We start from the raw sequence: 27,338 nt of genomic DNA, 5'->3' as shown, positions 1-27,338 counted from the left end.
GATGAACATAGTACACGTTTTAACACAGGAGGAAAAGTTTTTCAGGAACCACAGAAGAAATTATGTTACCTTGATTTGTTTATTGGGTTTGGTCTGAAAATAATTTTGTACTGTCCAAAAATTATAATTCAGTGTAACCTAAATAAATGTATTTTCTTTAACTAAATAATGGTAGACAGACTTTAAATTATATAGAAGGCAATCTGACAATTACTAAGCTTAGCTCTTTGCTAAGCCTTGAACCTGCACCTGCCCCTGTCCAACCAGAAAGTATAAACTAAAATATGAAACAATTTGTTAACACAACATAATTATTTAAGTTAACTATGTTATGGTGAAATTAGTAACCTGTCATATTCACTATAACGCTAACCTTTGAATAACATTACATATTCATCCATTTTAGGAGCTGAATAATGATGTCGGCTTCCAGCAAGCAGTGAGAACCAGTCATGGTAGAAGACCTCCTGTGAGTGCATCCTGTCATATATACACATATGTCACATGATCTACATCTCATATCTAGTGATAGGTTGATGACACCTCAAGGTGTGTGTAACACATTTCCAACACTGTTGATGCAGTCTATACTGGCATCTAGTGGTTTATAAAAAAGAACTGCTTCCTATGCATTGACATTCAAACACAGGAACACTAATTTGTGGCACATATGCTCTGATACCCAACTAATGAAAGAACTGACCTATAAGGTAATGCAATCTTATGTCTTTAAAGCAAATAACAGCCTATTGCACAATAATGTAGGTTATAAGGGAGATATGATGAGGTGAATGGTTTTGATAATGATGGTAAAATTATATACTGCTTTCAGCAAATCTGTAGTGAGCTTCTCTTGGTACTGATCAAAATTATCCCAAATAGAAGAAAAGGAGTATTCTTCTATGTGAGATCATTTGATCAGTCCCATCATCTTCTGTCTCTGTGGTTCCATTGGTGATGAACAGAGACAGAGAGACAGACTTGAGCATCGAGCTCCTCGCCCTACACAGCTGCTTCAGCACTCCCGACACAAGCGACACTAAATGACACAGAAGATGTATCAGTCATGTGAATTTTCTTAAATTGACACACATAGTGAGTGTGTCTATGCCTCGACCCATTCGGCCTATCTCTAGTCACATCTACATATGTCACGTCTACATACATCACAATAACATTTATCACGTCTACGTCTGTCCTGTCTAAATCCATAACAAGCGTCACGTATACATGCGTCACGTATACATGCGTCACGTATACATGCGTCACGTATACATGCGTCACGTATACATGCGTCACGTATACATGCGTCACGTATACATGCGTCACGTATACATGCGTCACGTATACATGTGTCACGTATACACATATACATGCGTCACATACATAGGCATGTGCTCACTGTCCTGTGTTCCAGATGACAGCCAAGTTCCCAGGCACTGCCGTTGGCTCTCGGCCGCTAGTCTCATCACTTGGGGTAAGAAGGCTGGGTTCTGTTTCTGGCTTGGCATCTCAGCATGACATTCTGTGGAGTTGGGCCTTTAGTTGTTTAGCCGATTAATTGTTCAATAGAGTCTTAGTCAACCAAAATCTGTATTGATTGACTAATTATTTTATTTAAATTCTAAGGATTTATATGGGAAAACAGCAGAAAGAGAAGCTAGTGAGAGAATGAGTTAGCCAAAGAGTTGGTATTTTTTGGTATTTATTAGGGCTGGCACCTTAACACCTCATATAAATAATTGCGATTTTCCTCTCCCTCCGCTTATACATACACATACTGTGTCTGCACTTGACATGAGGAAGAAAGTCCTGCTATATAGACAATGCGACAGAGATGAGTCCAAGCTCTGTCTGAATTTTTAAACTGTACAAAAAGAGCCAGCGATCAGAGAAATGGCCCACTTAAGTCTTGAAACCCAGAGTGACATAAAATAAATCATTAAATATGTGTGCGGAGGATTAGGGATCTGTCAGCGGTAATGCATCGAGTTTGCCACACGTGTCAGGTTTATTTTGCTTACTTAACATGAATATCTCCGTAGTTTTCAAAGAACTGGTTTGCCCCAGAATGGTGTGCCCCAGAACCGAACCAGGACAAAAACACGGACTAAATAGGAGGACTGACGTTTACCAGACCTGAATCAGAACTAAAGCAAGACTAAGCCAGGACTATCAGCCTTCTGAGGAGCAGCAGCAGACTACACAGGACATAACATTCCAAACCTATATTTGAATGTAGACATTAAAAAAATACTAAAATACTGAGCCTTTTGATGTTATTTGGATTAAATTTTTAAATAACCTGGCCCCAGATAAATTGAGCACATATATTCAAGTTACAATAGCACAGGACCTGGTGAATACAACAGTATATTTAGGCCTAAATGTTAAAATAAAGAGCGATTTAGGAGCAAAAAAATAAATAAAATTATATTGTTGGTGAACGTGGAGCATAGATTATTTGCAAAGTTGTTTTTCCTTGTTTTGAAAAGTGAACAGAAGCAGGTCTAGGCTTGGGCTTGACAGTGATTAGCTGAAATATAGATGGACAGGAAAAAAGACCAATCAGAAGCAGTGTTAGGTGGCCGTACCAAACATTTAATTGGTTAAGGGCTAGCACACGATTTTATATGGCCAATTGTGCTGTTAGAAGTGGATTATATGAACATACACACCTCGTTCCAAATGATTATGCAAATTATGTTGAAGTGTCATAAAGGTACATTTTTTCCAGTGGATGGTATTGTCTCAGGGCTCTTTGTGTTGGTGAAATCCATCTCGGACACATGTGCACATTAGTTTGCCAGGTAAGTCCAGTTAAAGGAAAAACTACTTAAGATGGATGTTCTTATTAAACAGACCATCATTTTCAGTATGGGAAAGAAAAAGGATCTGTCTAGTGCAAAAAAGCGTCAAATAGGTGAATACTGTTGTAACGACTGACAGGGGGACCAAAGATTCAGAACCCGGGTGAACATTATAGTCTTCGAGCGGATCATGGCCAGCAGGGTCAGAGACGAAGTAGTCCGTACTGGCCGAGGTGAACTGGGTTGGAAGGTGTGAGTTTCGTACCGATCGTGGAGAGGTGGGTCGTAGGCAGAGGAGCTGTGCAGGTTCAGGGAGCGGGATCTGGCGAGGAACAAAAGACATCCATCCATTTTCTTCCGCTTATCCGGGGCCGGGTCGTGGGGGCAGCAGTCTAAGCAGGGACTCCCAGACTTCCCACACCCCAGACACGTCCTCCACCAGCGTGTCCTGGATTTTCCCTGGGGCCTCCTCCTGGTGGGACATGCCCAGAACACCTCCCTAGGGAGGCGCCCAGGAGGCATCCTGAGCAGATGCCCGAGCCACCTCAACTGCTTCCTCTCAACGTGTAGAAGCAGTGGCTCTACTCCGAGCTCCTCCCATGTGACCGAGCTCCTCACCCTATCCCTAAGGGTGCACCCGGCCACCCCTACGGAGGAAACCCATTTCAGCCGCTTGTATCCACGATCTCGTCCTTTCGATCATTAGACAAAGCTCATGACCATAGGTGAGGGTAGGAATGATGATTGACCGGTAAATCGAGAGCTTTGCCTTGCGACTCAGCTCCTTTTTCACCACAACGGACCGATACAGCGACTGCATCACTGCAGACACTGCACCGATCCGCCTGTCAATCTCACGCTCCATCCTTTCCTCACTCGTGAACAACATCCCGAGATAATTTAATTCCTCCACTTGAGGCAGAGACTCACCACCCACCCGGAGAGAGCAAGCCACCTTTTTCCAGTTGAGAACCATGGCCTTGGATTTGGAGGAGCTGATTCTCATCCCAGCCGCTTCACACTCAGCTGCAAACCGCCCCAGTGCCTGCGTCAGGTCCTGGCTCGATGAAGCCATCAGGACAACATCATCTGCAAACAGCAGAGATGAGATCCTGTGGTTCCCGAACCAAACCCCCTTCGGCCCGTGGCTACGCCTAGAAATTCTGTCCATAAATATAATGAACAGAACCGGTGACAAAGGGCAGCCCTGGTGGAGTCCAACATGCACCGGGAACAGGTCTGACTTACTGCCGGCAATGCAAACACAGCTCCTGCTCCGGTCATACAGGGACCGGACAGCCCTTAGCAAAGAGCCCTGGACCTCATACTCCTGGAGCACCCCCCAAAGGACACCATGAGGGACACGGTCGAATGCATTCTCCAGATCCACAAAACACATGTGGACTGGTTTTGGCAAACTCCCATGAACCCTCAAGGACCCGATAAAGAGTATAGAGCTGGTCCAGTGTCCTGCAACCAGGACGAAAACCACACTGCTCCTCCTGAATCCGAGGTTCGACTATCAGTCGGATTCTACTTTCCAGTACCCTGGAATAGACCTCACCAGGAAAGATAAAGAGTGTGATTCCCCTGTAATTGGAACACACCACCACCCTGGTCTACCAATCCAGTGGTACTGTCCCCGACTGCCACGCAATGTTGCAGAGATGTGTCAGCCAAGACAGCCCCACAACATCCAGGGACTTGAGATAGTCAGGACGGTTCTCATCCACCCCCGGAGCCTTGCCACCGAGGAGCTTGCCAACCACCTCGGTGACTTCAGCCAGGGTGATGGACGAGTCCACCTCTGGGTCCCCAGTGTCTGATTCCACTTCGAAAGACGTGATGGTGGGATTAAGGAGATCCTCAAAGTATTCCTTCCATCGCCCACAACATCCCCAGTCGAGGTCAGCAGCTCTCCACCCACACTGTAAACAGTGTTGGTGAAGCACTGCTTCCCCCTCCTGATGCGTCGGACGGTTTGCCAGAATCTCTTTGAGGCCATCTGATAGTCCTCTTCCATGGCATCCCCGAACTCCTCCCAACCCCGAGTTTTTGCTTCTGTGACCGCACAAGCCGCGGCAGGCTTGGCCCGCCGGTACTCATCAGCTGCCACAGGAGTCCCACGAGCCGAGAAGGCTCGATAGGACTACCTCTTCAGCCTGACGGCATGCCTTACTTCCGGTGTCCACCACTGGGTTCGGGGATTGCCGCTGCGACAAGCACCACAGACCTCATGACCACAGCTACGAGCAGCCGCATCGACAATAGAGGTGGAGAACATGGCCCAGCCCCTCTCAAAGAGTTGGGTTCCAGAGCCCAAGCTGTGCGTGGAGGTGAGGCCGACTATATCTAGCCGGTAAAGCTCAACCTCCCGCACAAGCTCAGGCTCCTTCCCCCCCAGTGAGGTGACATTCCATGTCACCAGAGCTAGTCTCCATGTCCGAAGAGCCGGTCGTCAAGGCCCCCGCCTTTGACTGCCACCCGGATCTCTCTGCACCCGCCCCTCATCTCCTTCCACAGGTGGTGGCTCCACGGGACGGCAGCCCCACGTCACTCCTTCGGGCTGGGCCCGGCCAGGCCCTTACTGTCGAGCACCCACCCCACGCCAGTCCGGGAGACTCTACTACTCATCATGTGGGGCTTCTGAACTGCTCTTAGTCTAACCATCCCCCTGGACCTGTTTCCCAGGGGGTAACCCTACCTGGGGCATGAAGCCCCCGACAACATACCTCCCATGATCATTCGGGGGCTCAAACCCCTCCACCACGTTAAGGTGGTGGTTCAGGGAGGTGACTTCAGCCAGGGTGTTGGACAAGTCCGCCTTCGGGTCCCCAGTCTCTACTTCCTCCTCAGAAGACGTGACGTTGGGATTGAGGAGATCAGGCATTTAACAAGACATCCAACTGAGTGCAAAGTAACAAATGCAAATCACAGACTGAGCCAAGTAGAGCAGTACCACTGTAGATACGCGGACTATCTGGCGCTGAGTGTCAGGTCCACGGTCCCTTTGCCCTCCCCAGGTGCAGCTTGATTACGGAATGAGTTGCAGGTGTGCATGGGAGGAGCCTAAATCTCCACCCAGCTCCAGGCTCTGACACAGAAGAGAGGGGGAAAACGGCACAAAAACCCAGGACAGACTGGGATCTTGAGAGAAATACCTTGGACAAGGTATGAAAACCTTAGATATTTCATGAAAACTTAAGCGTGATCATTGTACTATTAAGAGATTTGTAGCTCATTCAGAGCGCACACGGATTCCAGCAGACAAAGGCACAATGAGAAAGGTTTCTGCCAGACAGATACATCAGAATAAGAGAGCACCTGCTGAAATACCATTACAAAGTAGCAAACAGGTATTTTGAAGCTGCTGGTGCCTCTGGAGTCTCTCAAACATCAAGGTGTAGGATCCTCCAGAGGCTTGCAGTTATGCGTAAACCTTCTATTTGGCCACCCTTAACCAATGCTCATAAGCAGAAACGGCTCAAGTGGGCCCAGAAATCCATGAAGACTAATTTTCAAACAGTCTTGTTCGCTGATGAGTCATACAACCCTGGATGGTCCAGATGAACGGAGTGGTGGATGATTGGTGGACACTCACCATGTCTCAACAAGGCTGCGACGTCAGGAAGGAGGAGGCTGAATCATGTTTTCACCCCCTTTAGGGCCCCTGAAGGTGTGAAAATGACCTCTGTAAAGTATGTGGAGTTTCTGACTGACCACATTCTTCCATGGTACAAAAAGAACCATGCTTTCTGTAACAAAATCATGTTCATGCATGACAATACATCATCTCATGCTGCAAGGAATACCTTTATGTCATTGGCTGCTATGGGCATAAAAAAGAGAAACTCATGGTGTGGCCCCCATCCTCCCCTTACCTCAACCCTATTGAGAACCTTTGGAACATCCTCAAGCGAAGGATCTGTGAGGGCAGGAGGCAGTTCACATCCAAACAGCAGCTCTGGGAGGCTATTCTGACATCCTGCAAAAAAAATCGAGCAGAAACTCGCCACAAACGCACAAATTCAATGGATGAAAGGATTGTGAAGCTCCTATTAATTAAGGGGTCCTACGTTAAGATGTAAGTTGACCTGCTAAGATGATTTGATTGAAATAGCTTTTGGTTTACGGTAATATGCTAATGCTTTTAATTGAAAAATAAACAAATTACCATTTTCTGTTCTTTACAACAATAACATGGTTTAAAACTCTGCTATGCATAATAACTTGGAAAAAATACTGTTATCATTTGGAGAGTTGTAACATTCAAATAGTACTATAAAGGGCGATAACTTGAAAATTATGATGACTGTTATTTATATTGATAATATAGCAAAATCAGAGAAAAATAGCATTCGCATAATTTGGAACACAGTGTATATGTCAATTTTGTAGCTCTTCGCTGTGATTGGATTTAAAGCAGATGACAGCAACGGAAGTGCTGTGTGCATGTACAGTTGAGAGACTGCTAAAAATACGATCTAATTTCGATTCTAGTTGTATCTGATTTTTTAAATATATTTTTTTACAACCCCTACTATCTGACAAAAATAGAGCATATCTCTAAAATAACATTGATGCATAACTCTTGTATGAGGTGAACCAGGACTAAACTAACGTAAGCTTCCTGTTGTGTTTGGAGGCTCGGGGCCCGCTGGCTTCCTCGCTAGCTTCCTCGCTGGGCCGGCCAGTGACTGGAGCAGTGCAGGTGAGTAAGAAGCTCCTGCCCTGTGTTTGAGAAGAGGTTATAGTTTGATTTGGCTTGCTGCAGATTAATGTACTTGTTTTGATTTAAAGCGCAGTAAAATAGCAGAATATCAAGTACAATGTACCTATTGTAATTCCATTGTAATGAATCACAGCTGCACTTTGTCAGTTTTCTGTTTGCCTCATGTAGATGTTGCTTTGCCTGGAATGTTCCTTAGGATGGTTTCAAATGTATCAATCAATCAATATGACTGTTTCTCCCCAAGGGGCAATTTAAGCACATTGAGAAGTAAAATACAATAATATTTTACGTCTCAAACGTCTTGGTGCAGCTCAAGAGATAGGGTCATCAGATCCAGTGTCAGGGAAGTTTGAGGGGTAACAGCCCTCAGGACAAAAGTGTTCCTCTGTGTTTTCCAACATTACAGTGGCATCCATGGAGAGTGATGTGAACTGTGGACACACAATGGGAAAGCCTTACTCTCACTCTGCTCTATTGTTTTGGTCGGCGATGAAACGGAACATTCCGAATGTTTCCTCTCTAACGTCTTTCTCCATATTTGGTGTAGAAGGCCTTTTGGATGGATGTAAAAGTCTGTAGCATTTCAGAGCTAACTTCGCTCCATGCGGCATCGGAAAAACTAACTGCAAGTCACAATCCAATAGTCCTTAACTTCTGTCCTTTGAACTGCATGTTGCATATCTTAGTTGGTCAAAATCTCAAAATATTAAGTTAAGAATAAGATAAAAATGTAAAAAGTCAAAAAGAAAAAGAAAAAGTGGTTGCCACGATCATGGCAACCACAATCCTATTTTGTATCCACACATTTTATTGTTGACAAATGAATGGTTTGGTGGTGTCATTTTCTTACCTGTCTCCATGGAGATTTGTTTTGTGCCATTCTGTTGAACATCCTAGGCAAAACACTAAAATTTGCATGGAGAATAGAAAGTTTTGGCCGCTGCACCAGAAAAGTGACATGATGTCTCTTAACATTTGTCATGTACTGGTGGGACTGGCTCTTGTGCAGGATGGAAGTGCACGACCCATGACAGCCATCCGGGCAGCCGGCTTCACCTCAACCCTGACCAAAGGTGAGATACCCACTCAAACTTTGTCACTGCTAACACAGTGGATTACTGCTTTTCTGTGTCAGGCATTTAACAAAAGACTAGATCAGACATGGGCAAACTACAGCCTGGGGGCCACACAGGGCACTTTGGGCTTATTAATTCGGCCCGCCAAACATGACCAAATTATATTAAAATAGGTAAGGGTAAAGCTTGTTCAAAGTTTTTCTGCTGTGTTTTTTAACTGTAGTTGAATAAATTATTAATTTAATTAATGAATTTGGAAAACAATTTGTACAATGAGCCTGGCATATTCATGCTTTGCTACATGTTACAGGCCAAATCTTTAATGTAATATATAGTGAGGCAAATAATATATTTGAACACCCTGAGATTTTTCAAGTTCTCCCACTTAGAAATCATGGAGTGGTCTGAAATTTTCATCTTACGTGCATGTCCACTGTGAGAGACATAATCTAAAAAAAATCAGGAAATCACATTGTATAATTTTTAAAATAATTTATTTGTATGTTACTGCTGCAAATAAGTATTTGAACACCTGAGAAAAACAATGTTAATATTTGGCACAGTAGCCTTTGTTTGCAATTAGAGGTCAAACGTTTCCTGTACTTTTCACCAGGTTTGCACACACTGCAGGAGGGATTTTGGCCCACTCCTCCACACAGATCTTCTCTAGATCATTCAGGGTTCTGGGCTGTCGCAGAGAAACACGGAGTTTGAGCTCCCTCTGAAGATTTTCTATTGGGTTTAGGTCTGGAGACTGGCTAGCCCACTCCAGAACCTTGATATGCTTCCTACGGAGCCACTCCTTGGTTATCCTGGCTGTGTGCTTCGGGTCATTGTCATGTTGGAAGACCCAGCCACGACCCATCTTCAATGCTCTAACTGAGGGAAGGAAGTTGTTCCCCAAAATCTCGCAATACATGGCCCCGGTCATCCTCTCCTTAATACAGTGCAGTCGTCCTATCCCATGTGCAGAAAAACACCCCCAAAGCATGATGCTACCACCCCCATGCTTCCCAGTAGGGATGGTGTTCTTTGGATGGTACTCATCATTCTTCCTCCTCCAAACACGGCGAGTGGAGACCAAAAAATTCTATTTTGGTCTCATCTGACCACATGACTTTCTCCCATGACTCCTCTGGATCATCCAAATGGTCATTGGCAAACTTAAGACGGGCCTGGACATGTGCTGGTTTAAGAGGGGAACCTTCTGTGCCATTGTGATAGAAATTTAAGTATAGTCATGTTGTGTATTTAAAAAGCATTTGATCTGTGTCAGTCTGCCAGACCCAGACCAGACATTAACATGTCTGAAGCTCTGTCTCCACCCCACAGGAAACTCGCTGTTGTTCTACCTGTCCAAGTGTAAAAGTTCATTATCATATGGGTGTGAAACAAAAGTCACTCTGCTTTGAAATGTATGTAGCATTGTCATTCTGGTATAAAATAGTCAGAGCTCAGATGCTCAGGTGTGATTGGTTCTTGAGACTTGGACTTAGAGGGAGAGGGGAACTGGGGGAGAGGCCGAGAGGCTACCAGTCTGTGGCCAGGGCAGGCCTGGGCCCTGTCCTGTCTATATCTGCTGTAACAAACAATAAACCTTTTTTCCTGTATTGCAAAACTCACCAAGCTTCGTAAATGGATTACTTTTCATCTACAACTGTAATTTTTCCACAACACCATGCATGATTTTAAACCGTGATCGAACGACCTCAAACAGGTGCTTCTAAATTAGGATTATAAGTGGAGTGGAGGTGGACTTTTTAAAAGTGGACTAACAGGTCTTTGAGGGTCAAAATTCTAGCTGACAGACAGGTGTTCAAATACTTATTTACAGCAGTTACATACAAATAAATAATTAAAAAAAATCATAGAATATGTTTTCCAGATTTTTTTTTAGATTATGTCTCTCACAGTGGACATGCACCTAAGAAGAACATTTCAGGCACCCCTCCATGATTTCTAAGTGGGAGAACTTGCAAAATCACAGGGTGTTCAAATACGTATTTGCCTCACTGTACATATAATGTCAAAAGATTTTCCCACCCCTGAACTAGATGGATAGGTAAATACTTTATTGAGCCCCAAAAGTCTCCAGTCAAAACAAACATCTCATAATCACACGACATCCAACAGAATCCACTGCCCCACTCCAAACATCACACCACAGAGCAGCAGCCCAAACAACACAATCATCACAGATTGTAGTCTAGTATCCTCTCCATAACCTTTTCAGCTCCTGCACTCAGGCAGCAGGAGAAGGGCCTGCTTCAGCACCTTCCACAAACACTGATTCACTGACCTACCTTTGTCTATTGTCTATTGATACTTTGGCAGCTCCCCCCAGTGTGATGTCACTGCAAACAGTCAAAAAAAAGTTTTTAGATTGTCTGAAAACTCAAGAACAAATATGAAATGGATATAAACAATGCATTTTCAGTAGCCTGTGACAGAGCAGGACCTCCATTTAGCTTCACCCCTCCAAAAAATGTTGATAACATCAGCTGCAAAGTATTATTTGTGTTCTATGTGAAATTAGTGGCCTGACAAATTTCCCTCTGGGACAATAAAATCATATGTATCTGGTTTCAGGCAGCACCTTTGATCCACTTGGTCAGTCCAGAGGTCCAGCTCCTCCCCTGGAGGCCAAGAATGAAGACCTGTAAGTGTACTGCAGTAGTATATGCCACAGGGCTAGCTAGCATCAAGAGCACCTCATCTGAACTGTAGCCTAGTTATTATAGCTTAGAAAAATAAGTTTCAATGAGTGAGCCACAACCTCTTATCCACTGTCATGGTCCGCTTGAGCAGAGTCGTGATTTCATGTTCCGAGCACTGCTTTGAGTCCTGGGCTCTTCTACGTGAGGCACAGACATCATCTAAACTTTGCTCATGTTTTCTTAAATCAAATCTAAATCATACATTAATTATACTGTTAATCATAAGGCTGATATGAGCAATTTATTATGAGAACAAATTATTTATTTTTGTTGCAAAAGTACAAATAAGTGCCATTAAAGTAGCGTAGTGATAGCTGTGTGTGCTTGAGTTGTTGTGTGTCTTAGGCCTGAGGAGAAAATCAAGGTGCTTGAGAAGAGAGTGAATGAGCTGATCGAGGAGAGCTGCATGGCCCACGGCATAGGCTCCTCACAACTGGTACATTCTCCTCTGGACTTCCAAAGTCTCACTTTCACTTGATTTGGTTCTTACAGTGTTTCTACAGCTTTTAATCTATTTTAACAAACGTGTTTTATGCTTAAGGCTCTTGAAAAGGCGAAAGAAGCTGGCAGGAAGGAGCGTGCACTGGTTAGGCAGAGGGAGCAGGCGGGGAATGTGGACCATGTCAATCTAGACCTGACCTACTCTGTAAGTAAGCTCAGGCAGCTCCAAACATTCTGTATCTGTGAGCCAGGTAGAGAAGTGTGTGCGTATGTGAGCCAGAGAGAGGAACGTGCACATGACCCTGTGTGTGTGAGCCAGGTAGAGGTTGGCTAATGTGAAGCAGTGTGTGAGTGAGCCAGGAAGAGGAGTGTGCACATAAACCTGTGTGTGTGTGTGTGTGCCAGGAAGAGGAGCATGCGCGTGAGCCTGTGTGTCAGTGAAGTGTGCACATGACCCTGTGTCAGAGGGGCATACATATAACCTTGTTCGGTGTTCTTTCAGGTGCTACTTAACCTGGCCAATCAGTATGCCAACAATGAGATGTACCTGGAGGCCCTCAACTCCTACCAGGTCCTCATCAAGAACAAAATGTTCAGCAACGCAGGTGAGCCACAGTCACTCTAACCGTGCCCACTTACCATTTGCTTTGTGGGGCTCTAACCACTCACCTCCTGCAGTGTAGGGCTCTAACCATACCTCTGTGAAGTTGGCTGCTCATCAAACACACTCCTACACTAAATTTATGTCAATCATTTCTGCTTTGTTTGTGCTGTATAAAGTGTAAGCTATTATACACACGTGGACAAAATTGTTGATGCCCTTCGGTTAATGAAAGAAAAACTCACAAAGATCACAGAAATAACTTGAATCTGACAAAAGTAATAATAAATACAAATTTTATGAAATTTAACCAATGAAAATCAGACGTTAAGAATTAAGTTAACAGAATTAAGTAAAAAAATAAAAATAAACTCATGAAACAGGCCTCAAAAAAATGATGGTACCCTTAACTTAATATTTTGTTGCACAACCTTTTGAGGCAATCACAGCAATCAAACACTTCCTGTAACTGTCAATGAAACTTCTGCACCTCTCCTTGCTTATGATATTAGCAATTTTATTTTTGACCAATGGCGTCATCCAGCCCCTCAAAATGTTAAATGCCGCTTATTAATGGTATTTTGTTTGCCCTGCTTTGTCCTGTGACTATTTTTGTTTGTGCTATCATATTTTTTAAAATATTAACTTATTTTTGCGAAAATTACATGATGACATTTCTGGCCAGCTGATGGTAGCGGGTTTAGCAAAACTCCACAAAACTACAGATGGAAAACGATCTCAAGTGGTGGGAAAGTATATCCATCCATAAATATTTGCTTTTGATTTATATTTTATATTTTTGGTGGTTATTACCTGACAAGCATGTAGTAATTTGGACATGTAACCAACAGTGCCCTTGCACTACATCTCAAAAGCAGATACAGACATGCCTTCATTCTTCCTCAAACTGAAACATTGTTTTGAAACATTAACTATAATAGAGAATAGTGTTGTCTGTTGGCTGTCCGCCGGAACTGAATATGATAGAAAACATTGGCTGAACCACAAAAGGCTTCATTTGCGGTGGTCATGTGATCTGAAAAAGTGCTTTAAAACACTTGCTCACTAAAACACTTCTGCTTCAAAAGATTGGAGCCGGTTTCAAGCTGTGGGTTCAAGCTAAACATCTCTACACACAGGAGTTCTTGAGCATGGGAATAAATGACTTGTGCTTGTGCACAGTGAGTTCTGTTTCATGCAGTCTCACTGGCAGATCATTTTTACAGTAAGTAATTAAGGTGGTTATGTTTCCTAGTTTTTAAACATGAATTACATTAAGGGGTGTAAAGGCTCCAAGAACTGACAGAGAGGAATCTTTGATAATGTGAGTGAGACAGGTACACCTGCGGAAATGTATTGAACCAGTGTTATTAGGCATTCATTCTATTCTATTTCATTAGATGTAATGTTTTTGACTGAGTCAGCTGCTATATATGATCAATTTAAACCATTTATTTGTAATACAAATGGCAAATCAGAAGTCACTTCTTATCCTGTTTGGTTCCAGTAATAATAGAAACATTGTACTTGAGATTACCAGTGTGTGCTAACGATACTAATGATAATTAAAACTGCAAGCAGTGATATAGGGCCCTCGTAACCCTGCGACCGCAGAATGGACAGTGGAAGAGCTGCATATCAACCTTTGCTTGACATGTCATTCAATATTTTCAGTGTCATTTTGGAGATAAATGTTTACGCCCATTGTAACTTTGCAGGGGGCACTGGAGAGCCATTTTTGACGATAGAAGTTTAATTTAGTTTTAGAGCATGTTTTCTTTGTCTCTATTTAGTTGGCGGAAAGGAATAATTAGGCCCGAGCCTGGAACAAAGTTTCCTCGAGGAACTAATTAAAACCTTGTCCGTCCATCCATCCATCCATTTTCTTCCGCTTATCCGGGGCCGGGTCGCGGGGGCAGCAGTCTAAGCAGGGACTCCCAGACTTCCCTCACCCCGGACACGTCCTCCAGCTCCTCCGGTGGGACCCCAAGGCGTTCCCAGGCCAGCCGAGAGACATAGTCCCTCCAGCGTGTCCTGGGTCTTCCCCGGGGCCTCCTCCCGGTGGGACATGCCCAGAACACCTCCCTAGGGAGGCGTCCAGGAGGCATCCTGAGCAGATGCCCGAGCCACCTCAGCTGGTTCCTCTCAACATGTAGGAGCAGCGGCTCTACTCCGAGCTCCTCCCGTGTGACCGAGCTCCTCACCCTATCCCTAAGGGTACGCCCGGCCACTCTGCGGAGGAAGCCCATTTCAGCCGCTTGTATCCACGATCTTGTCCTTTCGGTCATTACCCAGAGCTCATGACCATAGGTGAGGGTAGGAACGTAGATTGCCCTTCTTTACTACAACGGACCGATACAGCGACCGCATCACTGCAGACGCTGCACCGATCCGCCTGTCAATCTCCCGCTCCATCCTTCCCTCACTCGTGAACAAGACCCCGAGATACTTGAACTCCTCCACTTGGGGCAGAGACTCACCACCCACCCGGAGAGAGCAAACCACCTTTTTCCGGTCGAGAACCATGGCCTCGGATTTGGAGGAGCTGATTCTCATCCCAGCTGCTTCACACTCGGCTGCAAACCGCCCCAGTGCCTGCTGCAGGTCCTGGCTCGATGAAGCCATCAGGACAACATCATCTGCAAACAGCAGAGATGAAATCCTGTAGTTCCCAAACCAGGCCCCCTCCGGCCCCTGGCTGCGCCTAGAAATTCTGTCCATAAATATAATGAACAGAACCGGTGACAAAGGGCAGCCCTGACGGAGTCCAACATGCACCGGGAACAGGTCTGACTTACTGCCGGCAATGCGAACACAGCTCCTGCTCCGGTCATACAGGGACCGGACAGCCCTTAGCAAAGAGCCCCGGACCCCATACTCCCAGAGCACCCCCCAAAGGACACCACGAGGGACACGGTCGAATGCCTTCTCCAGATCCACAAAACACATGTGGACTGGTTGGGCATACTCCCATGAACCCTCGAGGACCCGATGGAGAGTACAGAGCTGGTCCAGTGTTCCACGACCAGGACGAAAACCACACTGCTCCTCCTGAATCCGAGGTTCGACTATCGGTCAGATTCTCCTCTCCAGTACCCTGGAATAGACCTTACCGGAAAGGCTGAGGAGTGTGATTCCCCTGTAATTGGAACACACCCTCCGGTCCCCCTTCTTATACAGAGGGACCACCACCCCGGTCTGCCATTCCACAGGTACCGTCCCCGACCGCCACGCGATTTTGCAGAGACGTGTCAGCCAAGACAGCCCCACAACTTCCAGAGACTTCAGGTACTCAGGACGGATCTCGTCCACCCCCGGAGCCTTGCCACCGAGGAGCTTGCCAACCACCTCATTGACTTCAGCCAGGGTGATGGACGAGTCCGCCTCCGGGTCCCCAGTTTCTGCTTCCTCCTCGGAAGACGTGACAGTGGGATTGAGGAGATCCTCAAAGTATACCTTCCACCGCCCGACAACATCCCCAGTCGAGGTCAGCAGCTCTCCACCCGCACTGTAAACATTGTTGGTGAAGCACTGCTTCCCCCTCCTGAGGCGTCGGACGGTTTGCCAGAATCTCTTTGAGGCCGTCCGATAGTCCTCCTCCATGGCCTCCCCGAACTCCTCCCAACCCCGCGTTTTTGCCTCTGTGACTGCCCGAGCCGCGGCACGCTTGGCCCGCCGGTACTCATCAGCTGCCTCAGGAGTCCCACGAGCCAACAAGGCTCGATAGGACTCCTTCTTCAGCTTGACAGCATCCCTTACTTCCGGTGTCCACCACCGGGTTCGGGGATTGCCGCCGCGACAAGCACCACAGACCTTACGACCACAGCTACGAGCAGCCGCATCGACAATAGAGGTGGAGAACATGGCCCACTCGGAGTCCATGTCTCCAACCTCCCCCGGGATCAGGGAGAAGCTCTCCCGGAGGTGGGAGTTAAAGACCCCCCTGACAGAGGGCTCCGCCAGACGTTTCCAGCAGACCCTCACAATGCGCTTGGGCCTGCCAGGTCTGTCCGGCTTCCTCCTCCGCCAGCGGATCCAACTCACCACCAGGTGGTGATCAGTTGACAGCTCAGCCCCTCTCTTCACCCGAGTGTCCAAGACACGCGGTCGGAGGTCAGATGACACGACAACAAAGTCGATCATCGACCTCCGACCTAGAGTGTCCTGATGCCACGTGCACCGATGGACACCCTTGTGCTCGAACATGGTGTTTGTTATGGACAAGCTGTGACTAGCACAGAAGTCCAATAACAAAACACCGCTCGGGTTCAGATCGGGGAGGCCGTTTCTCCCAATGACGCCCCTCCAAGTGTCACTGTCGTTACCCACATGGGCGTTGAAGTCCCCCAGGAGAACAACGGAGTCCCCGGTTGGTGCACTGTCTAGTACCCCTCCCAGGGACTCCAAGAAGGCCGGGTACTCTGCACTGCTGTTTGGCCCGTAGGCCGACACAACAGTGAGAGACCTGTCCCCGACCCGAAGGCGCAGGGACGCGACCCTCTCGTTCACCGGAGTGAACCCCAACACACAACGGCTGAGCTGTGGGGCAATGAGCAAGTCCACACCAGCTCGCCGCCGCTCCCTGCGGGCAACGCCAGAGAAATGGAGAGTCCAACCCCTCTCAAGAAGTTGGGTTCCAGAGCCCAAGCTGTGCATGGAGGTGAGGCCGACTATATCTAGCCGGTAACGCTCAACCTCCCGCACAAGCTCAGGCTCCTTCCCCCCCAGCGAGGTGACATTCCACGTCCCCAGAGCTAGTCTCCATGTCCGGAGATCCGGTCGTCGAGGTCCCCGCCTTCGACTGCCGCCCGGATCTCTCTGCACCCGCCCCGCATGGCTCCTCCCGCAGGTGGTGGGTCCACGGGAGGACGGCCCCACGTCGTTCCTTCAGGCTGGGCCCGACCGGGCCCCGTGGAGAAAGGTCCGGCCACCAAGTGCTCGCTGCCGAGCACCCACCCCAGGCCTGGCTCCAGGGTGGGGCCCCGGTAACGCCAGTCCGGGCGACGTAACTGGCCTTGTTCTTTTTCTCCTCATGGGGGGCTTCTGAACCGCTCTTAGTCAGACCCGTCTCCCAGGACCTGTTTGCCATGGGTGACCCTACCAGGGGCATGAAGCCCCCGACAACATAGCTTCCAGGATCATTCGGGTGCTCAAACCCCTCCACCACGTTAAGGTGGCGGTCCGGTCCGGAACCCTAAAAATGGCAAAAATCAAGTAGTAAACATGACCCGACATGGCATTAACTGGAATTAAAATTTAGAACTCAATGAGCTCCAACTGTGACTGAAGACCCAGGAAAAAATAATGAAAAATTACTCGGAAGAGTAGGACCAATGGGAGCCCGACCTGAAAAAAAATCTATGTAAAAATCAGAAACTCGGATCAAAAACAGAACATGTCTGGACATAATGTTATGGTCCTGCCCTAAACCGTACTAGAAGTCGCCCATATTGGATCAAACCGGAGAATGACAAAAGCACACGCCTTCGCATTTAGGACATCTCCTCTCAGCGTTTACATCGCAAACACTTAACATTAGGCCAAAACACACTAAAAACATGTGTAGTTAAAGATTATGAATTACATTTTATAACTTTGTGTGTGGTCATGGTGAATTTTCAACAAATTGCAATTTTATTGAAAAAAACCCCAACAACAATCAATTTGACATGGAATTCTGAAAAAAAATCACAGGGGCCTTATTTGTGATGGAGCACAATGAGATAAAGTCACATGAATGCAGCTTTTATGGTCAGAACAAGTAAAAATTTATATTATGACTCCACCCTAAACCCTACTGGCAGTTTAGGGGCCAGCATCATTAGGGGCCAGTAAGCAGCAGCCAAAAGCCTGCCTGACTTTTTATTCGTAAGATGACTAGATAGATTAGATTAATTATATGTAAGCTAATCATTTCATTGTGAGGCCTAGAGTAGTAGCACCTCGTGCTCAGGGCCTCATTTTCATACTGCACACCACTTGTTTAGAACACAGTGTGCCGCGGTTACAACACATGACATAGATAGATGCAGACTCATGGTCCAGAGTAAAAACAGACAAACAATATAAGCATACACATGGACATAAAGCAATATGGCCACTACCTGCTGTGTGTCATGTGGAAGATTGGGGCCCACTTGTCAGTTTTTTTTTCACCAAATATTTCCTTATGTACCTCTTATGACACTACAGTTTGGGAACCACTGGTTTACAACTAAGTATAATTGTCAGAACACATCAGACAGATTTATGTTGCCATGGTAACACTGTTTTTCTTTGCAGGTTGGCTACAGCCACATTTTGCAATTCATCAAATTTAAGAACTAGTCTCTAATAGCACATGGGTCTAGCTCATTTTGATTATTTTTTCACCTTATTGAATGAAAATGCAGGGTGTAAAAAATTAATTGAATCTTTTAAAGTAAAATTTTAAAGGGGGACTAGAGAGCCATTTTCTTAGAGAGCCTTTATTTACATATCATTGCATTCAGTCATGACTACACCCAAAGTAGAAAATGTAATTGATAATCTAATTCAATAATCTATCAATTACAAACTGTTGTAGTCGGTGTAGTGTCTTTTGGCCAAATTTGAAGTGTTTGTGATGAAAACTGTGTGTGGAGTTGTCCTAAGTAAGCAGTGTGCTCTTTTGTCATTCCCAGGTTTGATCTAATATGGCTGACTTTTTGTATGGTTCACGGTGGGGCCATAATATAATTTGTCCTGACAAGCAGTATGAGATTCCCCATTGGCCCCCATTGGCCACATGTAAATGAATTTTTGAGATGGCACTACTGAGCAGTCTTTTTTTTTTCAAGATGTTTGCTCAAAATTAGAGCTCATTGAGTTATAATTTTTGATACTAGTCACTGGCATGTTCAGATTTGTTTACCTCCGTATTTTATGGACTGTCTCTCCGGAGTATAAGTTGCACCAGTGGAAAAAAGCATAATAATGAAGAAAAAAACATATCTGTCGCACTGGAATATAAGTCGCATTTTGGGGGGAAATGTATTTTACAAAATTTGAGACCAAGGACAGACATTTTATCTTTAAAGGCAAGTTATAATAATAACAATAAAATAGGGAACAACAGGCTGAATAGCTGTAGCATGCTAATGTAACACATAGACAACGAACTGAATATGTGTCTGCTGTGTTAACGTAAGATATTAGCAGTTACGCTAATGTAACACATGCCGGCTTATCCACAAACATGAGAGACACAAGAGTTCTTTTCACTGATGTTTACTATGTTCTTACTTACTATAACATAAGCTCTGGCTCATATTACATATACACAAAAAACTGTATATGAAAGCATGGAAAATGTACATGCCACTTTGTCCTGCTAGTAAACAAACCAGTGAAGCGAAAACTTTATATTTTACTTTTTAATTGTTTCTTAAATAGTAAAAGGCTGAACTGGACAACAGGAAGTAGTTTTTGTGACCTTAAACTAGACTTATGATAAACTAAACATTTACAGTATTGCTCCAAATGAAAAAATATCACCTTTATGGTCTTATAAATGAAGGAGAAATAAATAAGGGGAAATTAAATATGTATAAAAGAAAACGAGTCAAATACATTTTCTTATAGGTATTACAAACACCAGTGCCATCTAGTGGTCAAACAAGTGAACTGTAACATGTATAATAAACTGTTATATAACACATTTATTCAACTACAGGGAAGCATAGACAACCACACGGAAGTATAGAATACATGTCTGGTATGGTAACGCAAGTATTAACGTATTAACAGTTAATCAGATAACTAGAGCAACTGTGTTACCAGAGCACTAGAGTGATTTTCAGTGCTCCGGTAAAATGGTTTTAATTAGTCCCCTTGTGGGGACATTGTTCTTGGCTCGAGCCTGATAAAATGTGTGTATCCAGCATATTTACACTACACTTGTGCCAAATGTTCATTAATATACACTGTTCTCAAACTAAACTTAAAGTGAAAGGCCTTTGTAATCGTAAGATCCTTATGCCTACATTTTTTCAATGCTGTTCTTGTCCTTGATTGTCTCTCCACAACAAGAGTCATGTTTCATCTGCTTGAAACTGTTAAAATATATAACAAACACATAATTGCAGGCCAGAGCATTTTATGCTTGAAATTGTTGGAGATTTGACAGCTTCTATAGCAAGAGAGCCACTCTTCAAAATAATTTTTAGTGAACATTTGCAGTACTGCTAAATGTGATGCTCCATCTGCAAGACAGAACATTTTTGACAGTCTCTAATGCAAAAACAAATTGTTATGATATAATGTATAAATCAAAAGCAAGTAATTAAAGACTGGCACATACGTTCCCACCGCTTGAGAATACTTTCCTCGTCTGTAGTTTTGTGTAGTTTTGTGTAGTTATGCCAAACCTGCTTCCGTCAGCTGGCTGGAAATTACATCATATAATTGCTGTAAAAATAATTATTAATATTTTTAGAAATATGCTAAGACAAACAATTCATATTATTGTCATTTTTAAGAGCTAGTTAACATTTTGGGGAGCTGGATGATGTCATCAGCCAAAAATAAAATTGCTAATGTTATACTAAGAACCCTAATGGCACAAACAAAACTTTTGACAGCACAAATGAAGTGCAAAGATTGAGGCTGGGTGACCCCAGTTTGATACCTCAAAAACTAAAGCAGCACAAACAAAGCGCAAACCAGTACTCACCTCCTCTTATGCTCTAAGCACATCAAGTCTCACAGGACCATTTGCTCTTTGTATTCACCTCACAAAAGAAGATATTTTAGAAATGAGAAAAAGCAATTTTCTCTATCATTACTGTCAGTTACATCCCTGCTGCTTTGTGGCTGCAGAGTTGAAATACTTTGACTTTTCTATAGTTACCTTACATAACAAATGGCTAATTGCGTGGCTTATAGATGAGAAGATTCAGGTTTTCTTTATTAAAATAGATTTAACTGTTTGTGCATGTGTGCTTTAAAAGAAAAAAATATTACACACAGCCTTTCACCCATGTAGTCTGCGTGGTGCTCTGCAAATAAATAAATAGTAGCATCTGATTGGCTACTCAGTCTGTCAATGAAACACCTTGCAGAAATGAATCATGTCCTTCATCACACTAAATGTATATTGCAATGTATAAGTGATATTGTGCACAAATGTTTCATCTGTTCAAAAGGCCGACTAAAGGTCAATATGGCTAACATTTACATGAAGCAGAAGAACTATCCCAAAGCCATCAAATTCTACCGCATGGCTCTGGACCAGATCTCCAATGCCCACAAGGAGGTGCGCATTAAAATCCAGCAGAACATTGGCCTGGTCTTTGTGCTCATGGGACAGTACTCGGACGCAATCACCTCCTACGAGCACATCATGAGCGAGTGCCCCAACATCAAGGCTGGCTACAACCTGCTACTGTGCTACTTTGCCCTGGGAGACCAAGACCGCATGAAGACTGCCTTTCAGAAGCTCATCTCTGTCCCTCTCAACATCGATGATGAGGACAAGTACATCTCACACAGTGTGAGTACTGTCAGAGTACTAATTCCCATTAAAGTTCGACCCTAGGCCCAATGGATGGACATATCAGTGATAACTTCAACTATTTCAATAATTTCTGTAAAAGTTGATCTTTACTTTTGACTCTGTGGTCTGCTTATAGAAATTAAATGTCAAACACCTGCTTACAGCTTTATCTGCTTGTGTTTCAGGATGACTCCACATCCAACATGGTCATCGAGGCTATCAAGAATGACCGGCTTCATCAGATGGAGAGGAATCTGTAGGTTCCCGGTGAACTTATAGCCGTCCTGTGTCTGAACTCCCATAAGGCTATTTATTCACATTTGTTACACTCTGTACACTCTGTTTCTGTAGAAAAACTCAGGCTGAAAAGTACATTATGACAGCAGCCAAACTCATTGCTCCAGCCATTGAGTCATCCTTCGCTGTGGGCTTTGACTGGTGAGTTACTGCTCTGAACATGCTCTACATCATTCTTAAACATGTTTGGTTCATAATTCAGAGCCTGATTATTTGAAACTATTTATGTACTGCTAAAGGTTAGCCGGTAGATGAAAAAGATTTCAAAAGGTTCAGTATTGTTTATGATTCAAAATGCATTAAAAGACACTTTATATTAGACTTAGATTATAGTGGCTTTGCTCCTGGTTTTGAAGAGCAAGCTTCCATATCATTCACAATAGATTTTTTTATTGCATTTTTTTTGACAAACTTCTCAAGTAAGACTCATTAAATTGTGTTAACTCCCCTTCCCCTTCCCTTGGCTGCTCTGGCATGCCCAGGCCATCATTGTAAATAAGAATTTGTTCTCAATGTTTTGCCTGGTAAAATAAAGGTTAAATAAATAAATAAATAAACATGAGTAACTGTCTGAACATGGCATCTAATTTATAATTTGAAGATAATGTACTTGGAAGGACAGAACCTTAAATAATGCACACAGTTGTGTATTTCAAAATGCTAGACCAAAAATTAAAAAAACTTCATCATAACACAAATGTTCAAATCAGTTCATATTGTCAATTGTTAACATAAAGCTATTGTCACTTGTAGACTTACACTGGGATGAGTACATTACAGACTATAGGTCCTCCAGAGTTTAAGTCGCGCCAGCGAAAAAAAGTGTAATAATGAAGAAAAAAACAAATACCCAAAGTCCCATTTTTTTGGGGACATTTTTGAAAATCTGAGACCAAGAACAGACATTTTATCTTTTAAAGGCAAATTATGAAAACAACAAGCTGAATAGCAGTACAGCACATTAACTTAACACATTTATATTTATTCAGCTACATGAAGCATGGACAGGAAACTGAATACGTGTCTGTTATGTTAGCATAAGATATTAACAGTTCATCAGATATTCTATGCTAACGTATCATATGCCGGATTATCTAGAAACACCAGAGTTCTTTTCACTGATGTCTACTATGGTTTTACGTCTTCATCACAGTCACACCGTAGAGCTAGCACACACATAAAATATAACAAGCTCTGGCTCCATCCATCCATCCATCCATTTTCTTCCACTTTTCCGGGGCCGGGTCGCGGGGGCAGCAGTCTAAGCAGGGACTCCCAGACTTCCCTCACCCCGGACACGTCCTCCAGCTCCTCCGGTGGGACCCCAAGGCGTTCCCAGGCCAGCCGAGAGACATAGTCCCTCCAGCGTGTCCTGGATCTTCCCCGGGGCCTCCTCCCGGTGGGACATGCCCAGAACACCTCCCTAGGGAGGCATCCAGGAGGCATCCTGAGCAGATGCCCGAGCCACCTCAGCTGGTTCCTCTCAACGTGTAGGAGCAGCGGCTCTACTCCGAGCTCCTCCCGTGTGACGGAGCTCCTCACCCTATCCCTAAGGGTGCGCCCGGCCACTCTGCGGAGGAAGCCCATTTCAGCCGCTTGTATCCGCGATCTTGTCCTTTCGGTCATTACCCAGAGCTCATGACCATAGGTGAGGGTAGGAACGTAGATTGACCGATAAACCACAACGGACCGATACAGCGACCGCATCACTGCAGACGCTGCACCGATCCGCCTGTCAATCTCCCGCTCCATCCTTCCCTCACTCGTGAACAAGACCCCGAGATACTTGAACTCCTCCACTTGGGGCAGAGACTCACCACCCACCCGGATAGAGCAAACCACCTTTTTCCGGTCGAGAACCATGGCCCCGGATTTGGAGGAGCTGATTCTCATCCCAGCCGCTTCACACTCGGCTGCAAACCGCCCCAGTGCCTGCTGCAGGTCCTGGCTCGAAGAAGCCATCAGGACAACATCATCTGCAAACAGCAGAGATGAAATCCTGTGGTTCCCAAACCAGGCCCCCTCCGGCCCCTAGCTGCGCCTAGAAATTCTGTCCATAAATATAATGAACAGAACCGGTGACAAAGGGCAGCCCTGGCGGAGTCCAACATGCACCGGGAACAGGTCTGACTTACTCTGGCTCATATTACATATACACACAAAATTACATATGAACGCATGGAAAATATACATACCACTTTGGCCTGCTAGTAAACAAACTGGTGAACCGAAAACTTTATATTGTTTCTTGTAGTTTTCACAACCTCCAACTAGATTTATGATAAACTAAACATTTACAATATTGTTCCAAATGAAAAATGAACACCTTTATGGTCTTATAAATGGAGGGGAAATAAATAAGGGGAAAGTAAATATTTCACTTATCGGTCAAACAAGTGAACTGTAACATGTATCCGTTACATAACACATATTTATTCAACTACATGAAGCATAGACAACAAACTAAATACATAAGTTGTATGTTAACGTTATATATTAACAGTTAATCAGAAGTAAAGCATAAATAACAAGCTAACAAGTTTACTCTTGAACTCACTCCAAATCACTAAATCTATTGAATACGTCATCCTTGGCCTCCCGTGGACCCACCACCTGCGGGAGGAGCCATGAGGGGCGGGTGCGGAGAGATCCGGGTAGCAGTCGAAGGCGGGGACCTCGACGACCGGATCTCCGGACATGGAGACTAGCTCTGGGGACATGGAATGTCACCTCGCTGGGGGGGAAGGAGCCTGAGCTTGTGCGGGAGGTTGAGCGTTACCGGCTAGATATAGTCGGCCTCACCTCCACGCACAGCTTGGGCTCTGGAACCCATCTTCTCGAGAGGGGTTGGACTCTCCATTTCTCTGGCGTTGCCCGCGGGGAGCGGCGGCGAGCTGGTGTGGGCTTGCTCATTGCCCCACAGCTCAGCCGCTGCGTGTTGGGGTTCACTCCGGTGAACGAGAGGGTCGCGTCCCTGCGCCTTCGGGTCGGGGACAGGTCTCTCACTGTTGTGTCGGCCTACGGGCCAAACAGCAGTGCAGAGTACCCGGCCTTCTTGGAGTCCCTGGGAGGGGTACTAGACAGTGCACCGACCGGGGACTCCGTTGTTCTCCTGGGGGACTTCAACGCCCATGTGGGTAACGACAGTGACACTTGGAGGGGCGTGATTGGGAGGAACGGCCTCCCCGATCTGAACCCGAGCGGTGTTTTGTTATTGGACTTCTGTGCTAGTCACAGCTTGTCCATAACAAACACCATGTTCGAGCACAAGGGTGTCCATCGGTGCACGTGGCACCAGGACACTCTAGGTCGGAGGTCGATGATCGACTTTGTTGTCGTGTCATCTGACCTCCGACCGCGTGTCTTGGACACTCGGGTGAAGAGAGGGGCTGAGCTGTCAACTGATCACCACCTGGTGGTGAGTTGGATCCGCTGGCGGAGGAGGAAGCCGGACAGACCTGGCAGGCCCAAGCGTATTGTGAGGGTCTGCTGGGAACGTCTGGCGGAACCCTCTGTCAGGGGGGTCTTCAACTCCCACCTCCGGGAGAGCTTCTCCCTGATCCCGGGGGAGGTTGGAGACATGGACTCCGAGTGGGCCATGTTCTCCACCTCTATTGTTGATGCGGCTGCTCGTAGCTGTGGTCGTAAGGTCTGTGGTGCTTGTCGCGGCGGCAATCCCCGAACCCGGTGGTGGACACCGAAAGTAAGGGATGCCGTCAAGCTGAAGAAGGAGTCCTATCGAGCCTTGTTGGCTCGTGGGACTCCTGAGGCAGCTGATGAGTACCGGCAGGCCAAGCGTGCCGCGGCTCGGGGCACAGAGGCAAAAACTCGGGGTTGGGAGGAGTTCGGGGAGGCCATGGAGGAGGACTATCGGACGGCCTCAAAGAGATTCTGGCAAACCGTCCGACGCCTCAGGAGGGGAAAGCAGTGCTTCACCAACACTGTTTACAGTGCGGGTGGAGAGCTGCTGACCTCGACTGGGGATGTTGTCGGGCGGTGGAAGGAATACTTTGAGGATCTCCTCAATCCCACTGTCACGTCTTCCGAGGAGGAAGCAGAAACTGGGGACCCAGAGGCGGACTCGTCCATCACCCTGGCTGAAGTCACTGAGGTGGTTGGCAAGCTCCTCGGTGGCAAGGCTCCGGGGGTGGATGAGATCCGTCCTGAGTACCTCAAGTCTCTGGATGTTGTGGGACTGTCTTGGCTGACACGTCTCTGCAACATCGCGTGGCGGTCGGGGACAGTACCTGTGGAATGGCAGACCGGGGTGGTGGTCCCTCTGTATAAAAAGGGGGACCGGAGGGTGTGTTCCAATTACAGGGGAATCACACTCCTCAGCCTTCCCGGTAAGGTCTATTCCAGGGTGCTGGAGAGGAGAATCCGACCGATAGTCGAACCTCGGATTCAGGAGGAGCAGTGTGGTTTTCGTCCTGGTCGTGGAACACTGGACCAGCTCTATACTCTCCATCGGGTCCTCGAGGGCTCATGGGAGTATGCCCAACCAGTCCACATGTGTTTTGTGGATCTGGAGAAGGCATTCGACCGTGTCCCTCGTGGTGTCCTTTGGGGGGTGCTCTGGGAGTATGGGGTCCGGGGCTCTTTGCTAAGGGCTGTCCGGTCCCTGTATGACCGGAGCAGGAGCTGTGTTCGCATTGCCGGCAGTAAGTCAGACCTGTTCCCAGTGCATGTTGGACTCCGCCAGGGCTGCCCTTTGTCACCGGTTCTGTTCATTATATTTATGGACAGAATTTCTAGGCGCAGCCAGGGGCCGGAGGGGGCCTGGTTTGGGAACCACAGGATTTCATCTCTGCTGTTTGCAGATGATGTTGTCCTGATGGCTTCTTCGAGCCAGGACCTGCAGCAGGCACTGGGGCGGTTTGCAGCCGAGTGTGAAGCGGCTGGGATGAGAATCAGCTCCTCCAAATCCGAGGCCATGGTTCTCGACCGGAAAAAGGTGGTTTGCTCTCTCCGGGTGGGTGGTGAGTCTCTGCCCCAAGTGGAGGAGTTCAAGTATCTCGGGGTCTTGTTCACGAGTGAGGGAAGGATGGAGCGTGAGATTGACAGGCGGATCGGTGCAGCGTCTGCAGTGATGCGGTCGCTGTATCAGTCCGTTGTGGTAAAGAAGGAGCTGAGCCGGAAGGCGAAGCTCT

At 45.9% G+C, this 27,338-nt stretch overlaps 1 protein-coding gene and 1 long non-coding RNA gene across 2 annotated transcripts in view; one reads left to right on the top strand and one right to left on the bottom strand.

The window, feature by feature from the left end:
- Window positions 1-27,338, bottom strand: part of LOC129457312 (uncharacterized) — a 348,575-nt gene that overhangs the window by 251,323 nt on the left and 69,914 nt on the right. The window lies entirely within an intron of this gene.
- ift88 (intraflagellar transport 88 homolog) overlaps window positions 1-27,338 on the top strand; it is a 70,936-nt gene that overhangs the window by 10,714 nt on the left and 32,884 nt on the right. Inside the window, exons 2-12 of the mRNA XM_033987597.2 lie at window positions 407-469; window positions 1,418-1,477; window positions 7,456-7,521; window positions 8,552-8,615; window positions 11,208-11,277; window positions 11,681-11,771; window positions 11,877-11,981; window positions 12,279-12,381; window positions 21,542-21,888; window positions 22,077-22,147; window positions 22,243-22,329. Of these exons, the coding sequence (XP_033843488.1) occupies window positions 407-469; window positions 1,418-1,477; window positions 7,456-7,521; window positions 8,552-8,615; window positions 11,208-11,277; window positions 11,681-11,771; window positions 11,877-11,981; window positions 12,279-12,381; window positions 21,542-21,888; window positions 22,077-22,147; window positions 22,243-22,329 (1,127 nt within the window). The remainder of the gene's footprint in view (window positions 1-406; window positions 470-1,417; window positions 1,478-7,455; window positions 7,522-8,551; window positions 8,616-11,207; window positions 11,278-11,680; window positions 11,772-11,876; window positions 11,982-12,278; window positions 12,382-21,541; window positions 21,889-22,076; window positions 22,148-22,242; window positions 22,330-27,338) is intronic.

This window comes from Periophthalmus magnuspinnatus, chromosome 21, assembly GCF_009829125.3.
Source record: "Periophthalmus magnuspinnatus isolate fPerMag1 chromosome 21, fPerMag1.2.pri, whole genome shotgun sequence".
Classification (NCBI taxonomy): Eukaryota; Metazoa; Chordata; class Actinopteri; order Gobiiformes; family Gobiidae; genus Periophthalmus; species Periophthalmus magnuspinnatus.
The sequence above is the reverse complement of the archived record's forward strand: the minus strand, read 5'-3'. Positions and strand labels throughout refer to the sequence as shown.